General features: G+C 37.0%; 1 protein-coding gene and 1 non-coding gene across 2 annotated transcripts in view; one reads left to right on the plus strand and one right to left on the minus strand.

Moving 5' to 3' along the window:
• The window catches only part of ADAM32 (ADAM metallopeptidase domain 32), a 448,014-nt gene extending 433,488 nt beyond the window's left edge, over positions 1–14,526 (plus strand). Inside the window, exons 17-20 of the mRNA XM_007935060.1 lie at positions 3,588–3,671; positions 6,063–6,140; positions 9,040–9,064; positions 14,363–14,526. Coding sequence (XP_007933251.1) covers positions 3,588–3,671; positions 6,063–6,140; positions 9,040–9,064; positions 14,363–14,526 — 351 coding nt within the window. The remainder of the gene's footprint in view (positions 1–3,587; positions 3,672–6,062; positions 6,141–9,039; positions 9,065–14,362) is intronic.
• LOC122152267 lies at positions 14,142–14,248 on the minus strand. Its single transcript, XR_006164488.1, has one exon. It is a non-coding gene; the product is annotated as a U6 spliceosomal RNA (small nuclear RNA).
• Positions 14,527–16,988: the final 2,462 nt, after the last annotated feature.

The following is a 16,988-nucleotide window of genomic DNA, read 5'->3' on the forward strand; positions in this document are numbered from 1 at the left end:
TATATTCTCATCTTTCATCATATCAGGGAAGTTCTCTTCCAACAAAACTTGGACAATTTTCTCAGTGGTTTTGTTTTTCTCTTCCTGTTCTGGAATTCCAATGACACGTAGGTTATTCCTTTTGATGGTATCCATATGAACCTTAGGCTTTCTTCATTTTGTTTTGATCTTTTTTCTGATTGATCCTTTTCCATAGACGTATCAGCTACATCATAGGCAAATTCTTTCTCCCAATCTGTAGGCTCTCTTTTTATCATTTTGACACAGTCTTTCAATGCACATAAAAATTTAATTTTTAAATGGTCCTATTCATATAGCTTCTCTTCTACCTCCTGTGCATTCTGGGTTTATTTGATAGTCTATTTATGCCATAATTAGGGCTCCTAGATTTGTCCCTATTTTATCTTTGATGGATTTTATAGTTTTGGGTTTTACATTTAAGTCTTTGATCCAACTTGAGTTTATTTTTGTGTATGGGGTGAGGTAAGAATCTTGTTTCATTTTTCTGTGAGTGGATATCCAATTTTGCCAGCACCATTTGTTAAAGAGACTGTCTCTTTCCCATTTGGACGTTTGTCAAAGATCAGCTGTCCATAGATGGATGGGTCTATTTCTGCGTTTTTTATTCTTTTCCTTTGGTCTATCTGTCTGTCATTGTACCAATTCCACACTGTTTTGACTACTGTGGCTGTATAATTAGTAGGTTTTAAGATCTGGGAGTGTGAGACCTCCCACTTTGTTCTTCTTCAGTAGTGCTCCATTTATCTGAGCTCTCTTTCCTTTCCATATGAAGTTAGTAGTTGGTTTTTCCATGTCCTTAAAAAAATTTGTTGGTATCTGGATTGGGATTACATTAAATGTGTAGGTTGCTTTAGGTAGTATTGACATTTTCACAGTATTCAGTCTACCTATCCATGAAGAAAGCAAGTTATTCCATTTATGTAGATCCCTTGTTTTCTCCTATAGTAGTGTTTTATAGTTTTCTTTGTAGAGGTCTTTTGTGTCTCTGGTAAGATTTATTCCTAGATATTTTATCTTTTTAGTGTTGCTGTTGTTAGGTGTTGTTGAGTCGTTTCCAACTCCTAGCGACCCCATGTACAGCAGAATGGAACACCTTCTGATCCCGTGACAGCTCCATGATCCTTGCTATACTTGAGCCCATTGTCACAGCCACTGTGTCAGTCCATCTTGTTGAAGGCCTTCCCCTCTTTCATCGACCCTCCACCTTACCAAGCATGACATCCTTCTCCAAGGAATGGTCCCTTCTGATAACATGACCAAAGTAGGTGAGATGAAGTCTGCTCATTCTCACTTCTAAGGAGCATTTCGGCTGCACTTCTTCCAGGAGAGACCTGTTAGTTCTTTTAGCAGCCCATGGTACTTTCAGCATTCTTTGCCAGCACCACAACTCAAAAGCACCAACTCTTTTTCAGTCTTCCTTATTCTTATCTTTTTAGTTGTTGTTGTTGTTGTTGTTGTTATGTGCCGTCGAGTCGGCCCTGACTCATAGCGACCCCTCCTTGGGTTTCCGAGGCAGTATCACTACGGAAGTAGGATTGCCCAACCTTCCTTCCGAGGAGTGGCTGGTGGGTTTGAACCGCCAGCCGTCTGGTTAGCAGGCAAGTGTCTTAGCCACTATGCTATAGTATTGTTTCCCTTATTTCTTTTATCAGAGGTCTCTTTGTTGGTGTAGAGGAATCCTGCGGATTTTTGTGTGTTGACCTTGTATCCTGCCACTTTGCTGAACCCTCTCTATTAGTTCTAGTAGTTTTTTTTTTTTTTTTTTGCTGAGTTTGGGATTTCTAGGTACGAAATCATATTGTCTGCAAATAGAGATAGCTTTACTTCCTCTTTGCCTATTTGTATGCCTTTTATTTCTCTTTCTTGCGTCATTGCCCTGGCTAAGACTTCCCATACAGTGTTAAATAGGATTGGTGATAGAGAACATCCCTGTCTGATTCCTGTTCATAAGGGGAATACTTTGAGTCTTTCTCCATTATTAATAATGTGGACCATTGGCTTTACATATATGCCTTTTATTATGTTGAGGAATTTCCCTTCTATCCCTATTTTGCTGAGAGTTCTGAACAGGAACAGGTGTTGTATTTTATCTAATGCCTTTTCTGTGTCAATTGACATAATCATATGGTTCTTCTTTTCTTTTTTTTTTTATGTGGTGAATTACATTGATTGCAAAAGCATGCCAGGTATGAATCCTACTTAGTCAGGGTGTATTAGTTTTTTGATATGTTGTTGGATTCCGTTGGCTAGGATTTTGCTAAAGATTTTTGCATCTATGTTCACGAGGGATATTGGTCTGTAGTTTTCCTTTCTAGTGGTGTCTTTCCCTGGTTTTGGTATTAGTGTTATGTTTGCTTCATAAAATGAATTTAGGAAGAGTCCATCTTCTTCTATGTTCTGGAATAGCTTGAGTAACATAGGTGTCAACTCTTCTCTGAATATTTGGTAAAATCCTCCAGTGAAGCCATCAGGGCCAGGACTTTTCTTTGTGGGGAGTTTTTTTTTTTATGACCTGTTCAATTTCTTCATTTGTTATGGGTCTATTGAAGTATTCTGTCTCTGAGTGGGATAGTTTAGGTAGGTCTTGTGATTCTAGAAACTTGTTCTTCTCTTCTAGGTCTCAAATCTGTTGGAGTACTGTTTTTCATAATATTCTGTCAGTATCTTTTTTATTTTAGTTGGTTCTGTTGTGGTGACATCCTTTTTGTTTACAATTTTGTGATTTGGGTCTTCCCTTTTCTTTTGTTAGATATGCCAGTGGTTTATTGATTTTATTATTATGTTATTAATCTTTTGAACAGCCAACCTTTTGGTTAGCAGTCAAATGCCTTAGGCACTACGTTCCAGAGCTCCATATTCCATAATAGAATGATAAATGTCACCAGTATATTTTTACAAAGATTTAAAAATTTCTATTTAATAATGGCTCATACCAAAAAAAAAAAAAAAAGGAAAAAACCAAACTCACTGCCATCGAGTCAATTCCAACTCATAGTGACCCTGTTTGGGTTTCTGAGTCAGTAAATCTTTATGGAAGTAGATTGCCCAGTCTTCTTTCTGTGGAGTGGCTGGTGGGTTTGAACCACCAACCTTCTGGTTAGTGGCCCAAGGCCTTAGGCACTATGCCACCAGAGCTCCTTAATAATAGCTCATATTTTATGTAAATGTAATATATATGAAATATAAAAATGAGATGTATTGACACAGTGGCTGCAACAGTGGCCTCAAACATAGCAATGATTGTGAAGATGGTGCAGAACCAGACAGTGCTTCATTCTGTGCACAGGGTTGCTATGAATTGGAACTGACTCAGTGGCACCTAACAACAGCAATATATGCTTTGATTTTATAGAATTGATTTTATTTCTTATCCAACATTTTCATGATATGTGCAATGAATATAAGACATCTTTTAACTGTGGTCTCAGGAATATCTTTGTTAAGTTTCAGATTATTATAATAAAAAGTAGTTTTTTGGTTATGATTTCATGATACAGTTTACTGATTGTAATGATAAAATGGCTAGACTGCCTCTGACTTTGAAACTTTTTTGTGTTTTTCTTTAGATTTGTGTTAATGGTGTATGTGTAGAATCAAGAATACTTATAAATGAATCAAAAACTTGTTCACAAAAGTGCAATGGAAATGGAGTAAGTAAACACATGATTTATATGTTTCTCCTAATCTATCTTAAACACTTTCATTTCCATTCATTAATTCATTCATCGTTTACTGAGTTCTTATTATCTGCCAGACCCTGTTTGAGCTGAATTGGGTTACTAAATTCAGTAGCCAGAATTAGTTTTAGAGAATATTTGAGTAAAATTAAATTGCTAATGATTTAAACAAACATACTTTTACAGGTGGATATTTTGCAGAGGGTGTTAAATGTTCCAATAAATATATTAACCTGTTCACAATGGAAAGGTAATTATGCTATAGTCATGGAAAACTATTGTCTTTCATTTTTTCTTTCCTAACAAATTAAACAATTTCTTTGGGCCTCTGCTGCTACTGCTAGAAAGAACTGGGCAGAAATAAATAAGGAATTCATTAAAATGCTATGGTGAAGACAAAATGAAAGTTGGTCCACCAAAACTTCAAAGAATCCTTCAAATTGGCTTTTCATGGATGGCCTTTCAGAAAACTGATTTAAAACTGGAATTGCATAATGTAATATTTTGCAGAGTAGAATAATAAAGGAAAGATTGTGGTATGTAATCTGTAAGTCAGAGCAAAGTAACCACTGACATGGAGTCAATTCCAACTCATAGTGACACTATGACATAGGACATAGTACAACTGCACCATAGGTTTTTCAGCACTGTAAATCTTTACAGAAGCAGAATATCTCCTCTTTCTTCCAAAGAGTAGTTGGTGGGTTTGAACTGCCAACTTTGTGGTTAGCACTGAATGTTTTAACCACTATACCACCAGAACTCTTTCAAGTCTTAAGTACTTACATTCTAATAGAAGTATAATGCATCACTAAAAAAAAGAAAAAAAAAAAATCTGCTGAAAACTTTCTTTGAGTCATCACAAATTTAAAAATGCCAAGGGAATAAATAAATAGGTAAGGATGTCTTGATATAAAACCACAGACCCATTGAAATACCTACCTAGTTGCTTTATTGTTTAAGTTTTTAAAAAGGCACTCTGGTGACATAGTGGGTAAGGGGTTTGTCTGCTAACCAGATCAACAGTTCAAACCCACCAGCTGCTTTGCATCTATCTCTGTGTGTGTTTGTGTGAGTATGTATGTGTTTTTTTTCACTAAGATATTAGCTTTAAATTTATACACACACACATACACATTTTCACTAAGATGTTTAACTTTACATAATTACACCAATGTTTTAATATTATATGTGTTGTTTTTGATCTTGTCTTGTTTTGCTCTTTAGTCTTGCTTTCTCTTTAGTTTACCCTCCATTAGCCTCACCTGTTGTCCCCAACTTATGTTAACAATCCACCATGTGTCATTACTCCTTAGTTTATTCTAAGCTCATTTAACCAAGTATAGACATATTTCTTATACACTATTTCTGTGATGGATTCCAAGAGCCTTCAAATTTGACAATCAAATTCATCCCCAACACATAAATATAAATAATAATATTAATATATTATGGGTTGTGTCTGATTGAATGAAAATATTTTAATAAATTGAATAAAAGTTATACTTGGTATTTATACTAATATCATTTACTATATTGCTGATAATAATAAATAATAAGGGAAAACTCTTCCTTATAGGATAATCAATATAGAAGGAATGAATGAATTATATAATTATCAATGGATGCTAAAACTAGTGGGTGAAAATTTTACGAAGACCAGGATATTTACATAATAATCTCAACAATGTCTCCCCATGAATTATTAATTATAAATGGAAACATAGTGAATTTACAGTGGAAAAATTTAGAAGGCAGCACCAAAACCAAATAATCAAAAGTAATAACCCATGTTTGGACATACTGGCATCCTGTACCTCCTGGGAAGGACAGCATCACTTCTGTGATGTGTTCTGTCCTTTGAAAGTATACACATGCACACACACATATAACAGCTGGGCGGGGAGTTGGGGGTGAAGGTTAATTTGCAGGTATAAATACTTCAAGCTACCAACCTGGTATACAGAACCTGGACATGGGAAGAGATGTGCACAATCTGCTCCACGAGTTGGTACCAGCTGGTCCAAGCACACCGTTGGAAGGGCTTCATTTTCATTAGAAATTAAATGTGTTTTTGAAATTGCACACTAAATTTGCAAGTAGATATTTGAAGGTGTTCAATTTTCTTGATACAAATATTGTAATCTTCACTTTATAGTTTCTTTTTAGCTGTTTTTATTTATATAAAGCCTGAAAACCAAGCATTTGATTTGTACATTTACCTTTCCAAATAAATCACACAAGCAAAATTAAACTTGGTGAATCTGCAAAAGTAAGCTTGTTGATTCATCTTTTAGTTTTTGCTTTTTTGAAAAAGTAGTTTTAAATGATCATTTCTTTTTTTTTTTTTTTAAATGATCATAGGTGTGCAATTCCAAAAAGATGTGCCAATGTTTTGAGGGCTTCAATCCTCCAGATTGCCTAGCGCGTGCCAGAGGAACTGTTCAATTGCCTGGGAAAAAGGGCAAGTATCTATCACTTCTTATATCCATTTAGTAAACCTCTCAAGTTGCTTATCTTCACTAAAACAAGTTGAAATTTTTACCATTTAAAAAGAGATGGATGTTTGTACTGAAAAGTTAAACCGGCTTCTCTGAAAGAATGGAAACCGAATATGCTTTTTCATCTTGCTTTTCCAATCTTAACTACTCAAATGTGATTTAAGCTGAGAGTTTTAAAATAGTTTAAATTTTTTACTGACATTATTGAGGTCTGCCTTTAAAATATCGTTCTACCATTTCCCCCTTTTATTATTGAGCATGTGATCTCAGCTCTACACAAATTTACTGAGCATCTACTTACTATGTGACTAGCACTGTTACTACTGTTATAGAAAAAAAAGAAAGAAAATGGAAGATAAGGTTTTACTCTAAAGGAGTTTACAGTTTAAACGAGAAAAATCAATATAAGTTGCTGCTAAAGAGATGATAGAAGGGTGCTAACACCATGTTCTGTTTGTTTACGATGGCTTTCGGTTCTGTCATTCACCCGTTGCGTTGTTGTTGTTGTTAGGTTCTATTGAGTCAGCTCTGACTCATAGCAACCCTATGTACAGCAGAGCAAAACACTGCCTACTTGTGCCATCCTTACAATCTTTGCCATTCTTGAGCCCATTAATGAGGCCACTGAGTCAATCCATCTTGCTGAGGGCCTTCCCCCTTTTCACTGACCTCTACTTTACCCAGCATGATATCCTTCTTCAGGGACTGGTCCCTTCTGATAACATGAACAAAGTATGTGAGACCAACTCTGGCCATTCTCACTTCTAAGTGATATTCTGGCTATACTTCTTCCAAGACATATTTGTTCATCATTCTGGCAGTCCTTGATATTTTCAATATTCTTCACCAACACCACAATTCAAATGCATTAATTCTTCTTATTATTCATTGTCCAGATTCATGCATATGAGGCTATTGAAAAATACCATGTCTTGGGTTAGGCACACCTTAATTTTCAAGGTCAGACCCCCGGAGAGGTAGGCAGGCATGCGGTGCCTCAGGCTTCCTGGAGCAGCTTTATTTTAAGGCTGGCCCCTGAGTAGGTAGGCAGATGCACAGAGCTCAGGCCTTCTGGGGTGGCTTTATGTAAGGCTGGGCCCCTGGGCAGGTAAGGACAGGTGGGGAAGTGAACACAGCGGTTGGAACAACTAAGGGAGATGAACTTTTCTGTCAGTTTGTCATCCTGTGTTGCTATGAGGCTGGAGGCTATGCCACTGGTGTTGCAAAATGCCAGCAGGGTTACCCATGGTGAACAGGTTTCAGTGGAGCTTCCAGACTAAGACAGACTCAGAAGAAGGAAGAGGTCATCCACTTCTCAAAGAATTGGACAGTGAAAACCTTACAAATAGCAGGGAAACATGGTCTGATATATTACTGGAAAACTTTATTAATAGACCTGAAACATTGTCTGACATAGTGCCAGAAGATGAGCCCCTCAGGTCGGAAGGCACTCAAAATATGACTGAGGAAGAGATGACTCCTCAAAGTAGAGATGACCTTAATGATAGGGATGGAAGAAAGTTTTCAGGACCTCCCTTGGCTGATGTGGCACAACTCAAAATGAGTAGAAACAGCTGCAGACATCCATTGATAACCAGAACATGACATGTATGAAGTATGAATCTAGGAAAACTGGAAGTTGTCAAAAATGAAATGGAATGCATAACGATTGATATCCCAGGTACTAATGAGCTGAAATGGACTGTTTTTGTCCATTTTGAATCAGACAACCATATGATCTATTATGCCAGGTATGACAAATTGAAGAGGAATTGTGTGGCATTCATCATCACAAAGAATGCTTCAATATCTGTCCTGAAGTACAATGCTGTCAGTGACAGGATAATATCCATATGTGTACAAGGAAGACCGGTTAATAATACTACTATTATTCAAATATATGCACCAACCACCAAAGCCAAGGATGAAGAAGTTGAAGATTTCTACCAATTTCTGAAATCTGAAATAGATGAAACATGCAATCAAGATGTGTTGATTATCACTGGTGACTGGAATGCAAAAGTTGGAAACAAAGAAGAGTCATGGGTAGTTGGAAAATATGGGCTTGCCGACAGAAATGACACTGGAGATAGCATGATAGAATTTTGTGAGAACAACGACTTATTCATTGCAAATACCTTTTTCAACAACATAAATGAGAGATATACTCATGGACTTCACCTAATGGAATACACAGGAATCTGATTGACTACATTTGTGGCAAGAGGTGGTGGAAAAGTTCAGTATCTTTGGCCAAAACAAGGCCAGGAGCTGATTGTGGAACAGACCATCAACTGCTCATATGCAAGTTCAAATTGAAATTAAAGACAATTAAAATAAGTCCATGAGAGCCAAAATATGACCTTGATTATATCCCTCCCGAATTTAGTGACCATCTATAGAATAGATTTGATGCTTTGAACACCAGTGACCGAAAACCAGGAGAATTGTGGGATGACATCAAAAATATCACCTATGAGGAAAGCAAGAGGTCATTAAAAAGACAAGAAAGGAAGAAAAGACCAAAATGGATGTCAGAAGAGATGCTGAAACTTGCCCTTGAGCAAAGAGTAGCTAAAGCAAATGGAAGAAATGAAAGATAGATGAACTGAATGGAAAATTTCAAAGAACAGCTTGAGAAGACAAAGTCAATTATTATAATGAAATGTGCAGAGACCTGGAGTTAGACAATCAAAATGGAGGAACATGCTTGGCATTTCTCAAGGTGAAAGAACTGAAGAAAAAAAAATAAGCCTTGAATTGCAATATTGAAAGATTCTATGGGCAAAATATTGAATGATGCAGGAAACATCAAAAGAAGATGGCAGGAATACACAGAGTCACTGTACCAAGAAGAATTGGTCAGTGTTCATCCATTTCAGGAGGTGGCATATGATCAAGAATCAATGGTACTGAAGGAAGAAATTGAGGCTGCACTGAAAGAACTGGCAAATAACAAGGCTCCAAAAATTGACAAAATACCCACTGAGATGTTTCAACAAATGCATGTCACACTGCAGGCACACACTTGGCTGTACCAAGAGATTTGGAAGAAAGCTACCTGGCCAACTGACTGGAAGAGATCCATATTTGTACCCATTCCAAAGAAAGGTGATCCCACAGAATGTGGAAATTATTGATTAATATCATTAATGTCACATGCAAGGAAAATCTTACTGAAGATAATTTAAAAATGGTTGCAGCAGTTTACTGACAGCTTCCAAAAATGCAAGCTGGATTCAGAAGAGGATGTGGAATGAGGGATGTCATTGCTGATGTCCGATGGATCTTAGCTGAAAGCAAAGAATACCAGAAAGATGTTTACTTATGTTTTATCGACCATGCAAAAGCATTTGATTGTGTGAATCATAATGAGTTATGGATAATATTGAGAAGAATGGGAATTCCAGAACACTTGCTTGTGCTCATCAGGACCCTGTACATAGATCAGGAGGCTGTCTTTCAAACAGAACAAAGGATACTGCATGGTTTAAAATCAGGAAGGGAGTGTGTCAGGGTTGTATATTTCCCCATACTTATTCAATCTGTATGCTGAGCAAATAACCTGAGAATCTGGATTATATGAAGAAGAACATGGCATAAGGATTGGAGGAAGATTCACTGAGAACCTGCAATACACAGATGACACAGCTTTACCTCCTGAAAGTGAGCATGACTTGAGGCAATTAATAATGAGGATTAAAGACTACAGTCTGCAGTATGGATTACACTTCAATATAAAGAAAACAAAAATCCTCACAACTGGTCCAATAAACAGCTTCGTGGTGGATGGAGAAAAGTTTGAGGTTGTCAAGGACTTCATATTACTTGGTTCTACAATCAACACCAATGGACACAGCAGTCAAGCCATCAGACGATGTATTGCACTAGGCAAATCTGCTGAAAAAGACCTTTCAAGTGCTGAAGAGCAAAGATGTTTCCTTGAAGGCTAAGGTATGCCTAACCCAAGCCATGGTATTTTCTATTGCCTCTTATGCATGTGAGAGCTGGACAATGAATAAGGAAGATTGAAGAAGAGTTGATGCTTTTGAGTTGTAGTGTTGGAGTAGAATGCTTAGAGTACCATGGTCTGCTAAAAGGACTAACAGATCTGTGCTGAAAGAAGTGCAGCTGGAATGCTCTTTGGAAGTGAGGATAGCCAGACTTTGTCTCGCCTACTTTGATCATGTTGTCAGAAGGAACCATTCCCTGGAGAAGGATATCATGCTTGGTAAAGTGGAAGATCAATGAGGAAGGGGAAGGCCCTCAATGAAAAGAATTGACAACACTGGGCTCAGGTATAGCAAGGGTCGTGAGGCTGGCACAGGACTGGCCAATGTTTCGTTCTGCTGTGCACAGGGTTGCTGAGTTGGAGATGACTCGCTGGCACCTAACAACAGCAACAGTAAAGTCTTCAAAGTGATATCTTTGCTCTTTAACATTTTCAAGAGATCTTTTCCAGCAGATTTTCCCAGTGGAATACAATGTCTGATTTCTTGACAGCTGCTTTCATGGACATTGATTGTGGATCCAAATAAAATGAAATCCCTGACAACTTCAATCTTTTCTCCATTTATTTTAATGTTGTGTTTTGGTCCTGTTGTGAGGGTTTTTCTCTTTTTTTAATTATGAAGTATAATCTATACTGATGGTGGTATTGTTCAATCTCCATTAGTAAGTCTTTGAAGTCATCTTCCCTTTCAGCAAGCAAGGTTGTATCATCTGTATATCTTAGGTTGTTAATGAGTCTTCCTCTAAACTTGGTGATGTGCTCTTCATCTAGTCCAGCTTCTCAAATAAATTGCTCAGCATACAGACTGAATAAGTGTAGTGAAAGGATACAATCCCGATGCACACCTTTCCTGATTTTAAACAATGCAGCATCCTCTTGTTATATTTGAACGACTGCTTCTTGGTCTGTGTACAGGTTCTTCATAAGCACAATCAAGTGTTCTGAATTCTCATTCTTCACAATGTTAATTTGGTATGATCCACACAGTTGAATGCCTTTTCATAGTCAATAAAACACAGGTAAACATCGTTCTGGTATTCTTTGCTTTCAACCAAGATCCATCTGACATCAGCAATGATATCCCTCATTCCACACCCTCTTCTGAATCTGGCTTTACTTTCTGGCAGTCCCCTGTCAATGTAATGCTGCACCATTTTACAATTATCTTTAGCAAAATTTTACTGGTCTGTGATATTAATAGTATGGTTTGATAAATTCCACATTCTGTTGGATCACCTTTCTTTGGAATGGGCACAAGTATCAATCTCTTCCAGTCAGTTGGCCAAGAACCTTTCTTTCCAATTTCTTGACATAAATGAGTGAGTACCTCCAGTGCTGCACCCATTTGTTGAAACATCCTAATGGGTATTCTGTCAGTTCCTGGACCTTGCCTTTCACTAGTTTCTTTAGTGCAGCTTGCACTTCTTCCTTCAATACTATAGATTCTTGATCGTATGCTACCTCCTGAAATAGGTGAATGTCAACCAATTCTTTTTGGTGCACTGTCTTTGTATATTCATTCCATCTTCTTCTGATACTTCCTGCATAGCTTAATATTTTGTCCATAGACTCTTTCAATAGTGCAACTCAAGGCTTGAATATTTCCTTCAGTTGTTTCAGCTTGAGAAATACTGAGCATGTTCTTCTCTTTTGGTTTCGTAATTCTAGGTCTTTGCACATTTCGTTATAATACTATATATTGTCTTCTCAAGCACCATTTGAAAAATCTTGTGTAGCTCTTTTATTTCATCATTTCTTCCATTCACTTTAGCTACTCTCTGATCAAAAATAACTTTCAGAATCTCTTCTGATATCCCTTTTTGTCTTTTCTTCTTTTCCTGTTTCTTTTTTTTTTAAATGACCTTTTGCTTTCTTCATGTATGATGTCCTTGATGTCATCCCCCACCTTGTCAGGTCTTTGGTCATAGGTGTTTTCAGTGTGTCAAACATATGGGTTTCTGAGGCAGTATCACTATGGAAGTAGATTTCCCAGTATTCCTTCTGAGGTGTAGTTGGTGCGTTTGAACCACCAGCCTTCTGGTTAGCAGTCAATTGCCTTAGGCACTATGCCACCAGAGCTCCGTCTCTAAATTCAGGTGAGATATAATCAAGGTTGTACTTTGGCTCTTGTGGACCTGGTCTATGAGATTCCTAATATCAAAAAGCCAACAACTCAATAAAGAAAAACAGGGTATACACAAATACAGTGAAATCCTATACTTGCTTAGTTACCTTCAGCTTCAATTTAAGCTTGCATATGAGCAATTGATGGTGTGTTCCACGGTCAGTTCCTGGCCTTATTCTGATTGATGTTATTGAGCTTGTTCAATTCAGTGATTCAGAGCTTCATTGGAAATCCATGAATTTCAATTCATTGGTTTAAATCTAATTCAATGATTTAGCAAAGATTTATTGAACTATTAATATATGTCAAGTGCTGATCTAGGCACTGGGAATGTCAAGTTGACCCCAACAAATAGGGATCCCCTGTGTGTCAGAGTAGAACTGTGCTCTTTAGGTACTTCAGTAGCTCATTGTTTGCAAGTAGATCACCAGACATTTGTTCTGAGGCAGTTCCAGGGAGACTCAACCTCCAACCTTTTGGTTAGTAGCCAAGCACATTAACAGTTTGCCCCCATTCAAATGCAGTGAGTCAAACAATGTCCCTCTCCTTATGGAGCTTAGAGAACATGTTTTAGATCTGTACACCCAATGTTATAAGTGGCATATTTAGGGTTAGGAATCAAGTTCCCTAATTTCTATGCCAAACCCAAAGGCACTGCCATTGAGTTGATTATGACTCATAGAGACCCTATAGGACAGAATAGAAAAGCCCCATAGGATTTCCAAGGAAGCAGACTGCCACATATTTCTCTTGCAGAATGGCTTGTGAGTTCAAACTGCTGACCTTTTGGTTGGCACCCAAGTGCTTTAATCAGTGTACCACTTGGGCTCCTTGATTTTTATGCTAGTGCCCTTTTAAATGCACTGCAATAGCTCCATATGTAAAAATAGATCTCTAATATAAAAAAGCCAACAAATCAATAAAGGAAAAACAGTGTATACACAAATACAGTGAAATTCTATAATACTGTCCCCTCTCACAGTGCAAATTTAGATAACCTTGCAATTGCATGATTCCACACTACATATCATTGAATTTTTTGAACTCCATTTATAGCATTATAGTTGGGTTTTCCTGTAGGTGTTGTATAATATATAGAACTTTGGGCAAGTTGCATGACCTTAATGTCACTTAGTTTCCATACTTTTAGAATGTGAGATTAGAAACATAGTCCCATGTTTTAGGATTCTATAATTATTTCCCCACATTTTTTTTCACTTTTATTGTGGTGAAAACTTACACAAGAAGATATATGCCAACATAACATCTTCTCCATTTATAGCTCAAGGATATTGATGACATTTTTCATGTCGTGCCACCATTATCGCTATTCTTTTCCAAAATATTCTATTACCATTAGCATACGAGCTTTGGTAGCATAGTGCCTAAGGCACTTGACTGCTAACCAGAAGGCTGGTGGTTCAAACCCACCAGCCACTCTTCGGAAGGAAGGTTGGGCAGTCTACTTCCATAGTGATACTGCCTCGGAAACCCAAGGAGGGGTCGCTGTGAGTCGGGTCCGACTCTACGGCACATAACAGCAACAACCATTAGCATAAACTCAATGCCCCACAAACCAAAGCTTCACCTTTCCCCCTCCCTCTTACCCTGGTAACCACCAATAATCTTTGGTTTATATGTGTGTGTGTGTGTGTACACACATATGTATATATTTTTCAACCTATCTAGAAATTTAGCCTCTCTTCCCCTCCCCTCCCGTCCCTGGTAACCAACAAAAAAAGTTTCCTTCTATGTATAAACCTTTCCTTGACTTTTCACAATAGTGGACTAGTAAAATATTTGTCAAAAATATGGAATGCTTCATAAATATGTGTGTCATCCTTGCACAGAGGCCATGCTAATTGTGTCTGTATCATTCCAATTTTAGGATACATGCTGCTAAAGTGAGCATTATTTTCCCACACTTCTTGAATAACAACAAAAATAAAGTCCATTGTAATTATTTTTCTTTAACTTGAAAGTAAAAGTAGAAAGCTTATTATTTTTACTGTATTTTTATTTTTAGGTTTAATCATGGAAAGAATTTTTCGGAGGACTGAAAAGAACCAGTGGCTTATTGGTGTCTACATTTCTTTACCCATTCTCATCATAGCAACTGTAATAGCTGTGAAATGGAAGAGTTTGAAACACTGGTTCACCAAGGAAGAGGAATCACAAAGTATTGAGTAAAATGGACTTTGTGTTCTGAAGTTAACTTTAGTTCCATTTTGAATGTTCTCATATGTAAGGCAATATCACTTGTAGCTACCAAATTTACATTTCAGAGATTTTTAGTACTACATCAGTATAATATTTAATTGTGTGAGATAGTTGAAAATATCCCCATTTTAAAGATGCAAAATTTTGGAGTGTAGTTTAAATCACTTGCCAAAGTCACTGCCCTGATAATTGAGAGAGGAAGAACTCAAATGCACTCCATATCTATTTCAAATACAGTACTCTCTGTTTCTGAACATATGATCTGTTAGTCCTCTACAGAAAAAGCACTAAAAATACTTATTAAAAATGCAGATTTCTGGGTTTGACTAAAGATCTATGAAATGTTTCTATTTAAATTGCATTATGTAAGATGTAATTTTTAAAAATATTCTTTGGGTAACATTTTAGAAGGAAAAGTTATAATTTATAACATTTTAATTTAATTTTATTCTTAAAAAAAATAAAAAAATTGCCGTGTTCTCTCCCCTCGCTTCTCACCCTTGGTCAGCAACAAAGAGTTTCCTTCCATATATAAACTTTTCCTTACTTTTTACAATAATGAACTAATAGAATATTTGTCCTTCTGTGATTGACTTATTTCACTCAGCATAATAGAGCTCTGGTGGCATAGTGCCTAAGGCACTTGACTGCTAACCAGAAGGCTGGTGGTTCAAAACCGCCAGCCACTCATCGGAAGGAAGATGGGGCAATCTACTTCTGTGGTGATACTGCCTTGGAAACCCAAGGAGGGGTCACTATGAGTCGGGTCTGACTTGACGGCACATAACAACAATAACAACAATGTCCGCCAAGTTCATCTACATTATGTGGTATTTGGCAGATTCTGCATTATTCTTTAGTGTTTCATAGTATTCCTTTGTGTGTATATATCACAGTTTGATTATCCATTCTTCTGTTGATGGGCACCTAGGTTGTTTCCATCCTTTTGCTATTGTTAATAGTGCTGCAATGAACATGGGTGTGCATATATCTGTTCTTGTCCTGACTCTCACTTCTTTAGGATGTATACCTAGTAATGGGATTGCTGGATAAAATGATATGTCTAATTTCAACTTTTTAAGGAATTGCCATACTGCTTTCCACAGTGGTTGTATCATTTGACAGGCCCACCAACAGTCCCGATCTCTCCACATCCTCACCAGCATTTATTATTTTCTGTCTTTCTGAACTTTTCTATTGGTGCTGGGGTGAGATGGTATCTCATTGTTTTGATTTGCATTTCTCTAATGACTAGTGATCATGAACATATCTTCATGTGTTTGTTGGCTGCCTGAATGGCCTCTTCGGTGAGGTGTCTATTCATGCTTCTGCCCATTTTTTAATTGGATTGTCTTTTTTTTTTTTTTTTTTTGAGGTGTTGGAATTTTCTATAAATTTTAGAGATAAGTCCCTTGTCAGATAATGTTGTTGCCAAATACTTTTTCCCAATTTGTAAGTTCTCTTTTGACTCTTTTGAAGTACATAAAAATCTACTTTTTAGAAGATCCCATGCATCTAGTTTATCTTCTGCTGTTTGTGCATTTTGGGTTATGCTTGATAGTCTATTTATGACATATATCAGGGCCCCTAATTTTAGCCCCCTTTTTTTTTTCCTTGAGTAACTCTATACTTTTAGGTTTCACATTTAAGTCTTTCATCCATCTGGAGTTAGTTTTTATGTATGGTGTGAGGTACAGATCTTGTTTCATTTTTCTGCAAATGGATATCCAGTTTTGCCAGCACCATTTGTTAAAGAGACCATCTCTTCCCCATTTAATGGATTTCAGCCCTTTGTCAAAAATCAGCTGGCCATATGTCGATGGATCCATTTCTGGGTTCTCAATTCTGTTCCACTGGTCTGTCTGCCAATAACTGACAGTTGGTACAATGACTGGTCTTGTCATTGTACCAATACCAGGCTGTTTTGAGTACCGTGGCTGTATAGTAGGTTTTGAGATCTGGGAGTGTGATCTACTTTGTTCTTCTTCAATAGTGCTTTGGTTATCTGAGGTCTCTTTCCTTTCCATACAAAATTAGTGATTGGTTTTTCCATATCCTTAAAGAATGTTGATGGGATCTGGATTGGGGTTGCATTTAATGTATTGATTGCTTTGGATAGTATTGACATACAGTGTTCAATCTTCTTATTCATGAACATGGTATGTTCTTCCATTTATGTAGATCTCTTACGGTTTTTTGAAGTAGTCTTTTATGGTTTTCTTTGTACAGGTCTTTTGTGTTCCCAGTAAGATTTATCCTGAAATATTTTATTGTTTTGGTAGCTATTGTAAATGGTATTGATTTTCCTATTTCCTTTTCAGTAATCTCTTTGCTGGTGTAGAGGAATCCAACTGATTTTTGTGTGTTGGTTTGGTATCCCACCACTATGCTTAATCTCTCAATTAGTTCCAGTCCTTTTTTTTTTTTTTTTT

The sequence above is a fragment of the Orycteropus afer genome, unplaced genomic scaffold (genome assembly GCF_000298275.1).
Source record: "Orycteropus afer afer isolate SDZICR_OR568_19922 unplaced genomic scaffold, OryAfe1.0 scaffold00024, whole genome shotgun sequence".
Taxonomy (NCBI): domain Eukaryota; kingdom Metazoa; phylum Chordata; class Mammalia; order Tubulidentata; family Orycteropodidae; genus Orycteropus; species Orycteropus afer.